This window comes from Triticum dicoccoides, chromosome 5A, assembly GCF_002162155.2.
Source record: "Triticum dicoccoides isolate Atlit2015 ecotype Zavitan chromosome 5A, WEW_v2.0, whole genome shotgun sequence".
NCBI classification, from domain to species: Eukaryota; Viridiplantae; Streptophyta; class Magnoliopsida; order Poales; family Poaceae; genus Triticum; species Triticum dicoccoides.
In genome coordinates, this window is record NC_041388.1 from 422,097,297 (window position 1) to 422,100,678 (window position 3,382).

General features: G+C 47.8%; 1 protein-coding gene across 1 annotated transcript; it reads right to left on the bottom strand.

Moving 5' to 3' along the window:
- Positions 1-238: 238 nt before the first annotated feature.
- Positions 239-3,028, bottom strand: LOC119301996. Its single transcript, XM_037579005.1, has 2 exons — positions 2,890-3,028; positions 239-1,555 (listed from the first exon to the last, which is right to left on the bottom strand). The coding sequence occupies exon 2, from the start codon at positions 1,514-1,516 to the stop codon at positions 410-412; it is 1,107 nt and encodes a 368-aa protein (XP_037434902.1). The 5' UTR covers positions 1,517-1,555; positions 2,890-3,028; the 3' UTR covers positions 239-409.
- Between the last annotated feature and the right edge of the window lie 354 nt (positions 3,029-3,382).

The window sequence follows — 3,382 nt, forward strand, 5'->3', positions numbered from 1 at the left end:
ATACCAAAACAGTTCACTACCACAAAGAATGGCGGGTGTGGTCTGCTAGGGGCAAGGCGGGCGCGCATTCTCCACTCGAGATAAAGGTAGAAGGAGAAACAACGGAGAAATCCTCAAGATGAAGTTTTACTAGTTGGCTCAAGTGCAGAGGTAAAAAATAACTAAAAACATATGCTAGAATTTAAGCAGATAGCATGACCAACAATTTTAATTTCTAAATTTTACCAAAGAAACAATATTTCATAAAGAAAGATGCACAGCATGCATGATGTTTTCATTTATTCTTCCAGCCATCAATTGCCTATTTCAACCATGGGGATAAAAGGTAAGCAAATATTTTCATTCACATCTGAGAAGAAAAAACATGGAAGGATCCATCCAATAACAGTGAAACATAGATAAGTTTTCCTCAGAGCACACAGTGGATTCTATTGTCCTCCAAGCTGTAACATTCAGACTTGTGCTTGATGATCTGGAAACCATTGACATTGCGCACCACCTCCACGCCGGTCAAGACAGTAAGCTCATTGACTGCACCATGAAGTGGTCTGCACGAGGTGTGCCTCAAGAGATTTCGAAAGCTGGTGGCGATGCAGAACTTGCCTGAGCCCATGTTTAGCAGGTGCCTCTGCCGCGGCAACCACTCATCGGGCAGGACGCTGAGATAGTTCCAGGAGTGCCGCACCACCGGTCGCCTGGAGGAATCGAAGTCAAAAGCACGCAGGCAATGGTTGGGGTTGCCAATGACATCGTCGAGGCCAAACCAGAGGTCAAACTCAGGGACATACTCCGCCGCACCGTGGATGGGCAGCACCCAGCTGCCAGCCTGCCTCCACTCGCGCGTTGCCGTGTCAAAGAAGGCGCAGGCTCCAGCATCCACAGATGAGACACATATTGTGGCGGCATCCAACACAGCGGCTGCAGAGGGAGGACAAACTTTGCTGTTGCTGCCAGGCAGGCACGGCCGAAACAGTGGCGGGCAGGGTAGAGGTCGCCAGTACCAAGACGAGTTGTTCAGATCAGTTGTCCTGGTATAGTTCAAGACCTCGAACAAGGCATTGTCCTCTCCTTTTCCTATGACATAGAGCTTGTGGTTGTCCTGGCCATAGCTCCGCCGAGTGATGGACAGGGCGATTGAGTCACTCTGCTTACAGAAGTTGGCTTGTGGCATGCCAAAGACGAAGTCCGTGCTAGTGTCGTACATCATCGTGTGGACGTTAGGGCTGACAAACATGACAGAGCCCTCCCCCTGCCCTCTCAGCAGGGAGAAGAAATGCCTGGTAGTTAAGTCGGCCATGTTAGGCAGTGATGAGAAGTTGATGTTCGTCTTGGGCAGACTCTGCTTGGGGCTCCCTTTCAACATGGTGGATAACCATCCCTTCTTATTCACTTCTGCCTTTTCGGCAGCTTCTGTTGAAGGGTAGAAGAGATACTCCATGAGGTTGATCCGGCGCAGGGAATAAACTCCCTTGGGGTAATTGTGTACTATCATATTCGCAAACTGACGATTCATCATCCTCGAGAATTTAACACACCCAATAGTTGAATATCGTGGCTATCAAAAGGAAAAAGTTAGTACAGTAGCATTAACACTTGTCGAAAACTAAAATATCATGATTACTCTAAATAGAAAGATCAAAGGGTCTGTCTAGTTACTGCAAATCTAAGTGACTCAATCAACATAAAAAGGAAAAGCAAAAGAAAAAGGAAAATACCTGCATGAATCTCCGAGTAAAATCAATGACATAGGACTTACACTTTGATGTGCAATACTTAGGGCACATCTAGACGTGCTCTAGCAAAACCGAAGATCAAGGGTGTGTTTGGTTGAAGAATGTGAGCGCTACATATAAACTTTGTCAAATTATATTTCCATCTAGTATCATATTTTATCTTTTGTAGCTAACTAACATTTTCATGCTACTTCTCTCTTCCAGAACAAAGATAAAAGGGGGAAATATATCAATGTGCCTATTGCTAACATTGATTAGATGGAGTTCATATTTCAGGATAAGCATGCTACCGGAGAGTTCACGGTCCTTCAAACACCCTATGACCGTGTTCATGCATGTGACAAGGATTTTATTGGTGATACCGAGAAGAAAATATGAGTGATGTTAAGGTTGATCCTGCAACACATTATGATTCAGATTGTGTTCCTGACGACACCACTAATGAATGCTCGTCTTCGAAGCGTCCTAGAGGTGGCAAACGTGATAAAGGTAAGTGGGTGAAGTGTAATGAGAGTGCAGCTCAAGACATGACACGCTGCGTGATATGTCGGCTATGTTTTTAAGGCGACGCTTCGCTTTAAGGCGTTGGGGGGGCGCCTCACTAGTGTAGAAAGTACTAAGTTTGTATTAATTTTCTTCTTGTTCGTGTGAAAATTGCAAATAATAATGCGCACGTGCCTTCAACTAGTAAGCTACTAGTCCCTCACTAGTGTAAAAAACGTTCTTATATTATGGGACAAAGGGAGTAGTATTTGGATCCTATCAAGACGAGCTAGCTTGCCCTCAACACAGCCAAACGGTTAGCTGCTGGCTCTTGCCAGCAACGGCGTTGAACCAAACGCGCAGCTAAGGCAAAGATAGCCCAGCCGAGCTAAGCTAGCTCAGCTATAGGCAAGCTGGGCAATACAACCAAACGCGCCCCAATGGTTTGGCCAGAAGGACAAGAATCGAAAGCTCATACCTGCGGCACCACTAAAATCAAATCTAATTCTGTGTGCCACCTGTTCAACTCTCACATCTAGGGCCGGGCGGCCGGCCGTCGTCGGTACGCGAATTAATTCTACAGGCGTTTCCCTGCGCGCCGTAGGAGCTGTGAGCCACGGGCGCATATCGTATGCAGACGAAAGGTTAGGCCAGGGGAGGTTCGGATGAATACCTGAAGCTGGCGCCGGGATCTAACAAGCTGGCGCCGGGAAAGTGGGGTAGAAAGGCGGCGGCGGACGGGAGGGGAGGGGGGAACGAGATCCTCTGACGTACTTCGATCTACTGCCGAGGGACGTCGCTCGCGTGTCACCGTTCGCTAGCCATCCAACGGGAGCAGGTGGAAACCAGGGAAACAGAGCTCACGGTCGGCCCACGAGAATGATCCAGCCCAGTCCAATGGAACGGGAGAGGGAAAACTGCGCCAGACCAGGGAAAAGGGCGCGAGAACAAAGAAACGGCGCCAAACTGACGGGAAAAGGGCGCTTTCCACGAAGGAAACGATCGCCGAAGGGAGGAGCTGCTCTGCTCTTCAATCCCGTGAACAGACTGACGGAAAAAGGGCGTGTTCCACGAAGGAATCGATCGCTGAAGGGACGAGCTGCTCTGCTCTTCAATCATGTGAGTACGTCTTATTATTCTTTCTCTATCTATCTTGTTGATTAATC

What these genes read in the sequence shown, in the direction of transcription:
- LOC119301996 (XM_037579005.1), bottom strand. Translation starts at nt 1,516, where the DNA reads ATGATGAATCGTCAGTTTGCGAATATGATAGTACACAATTACCCCAAG.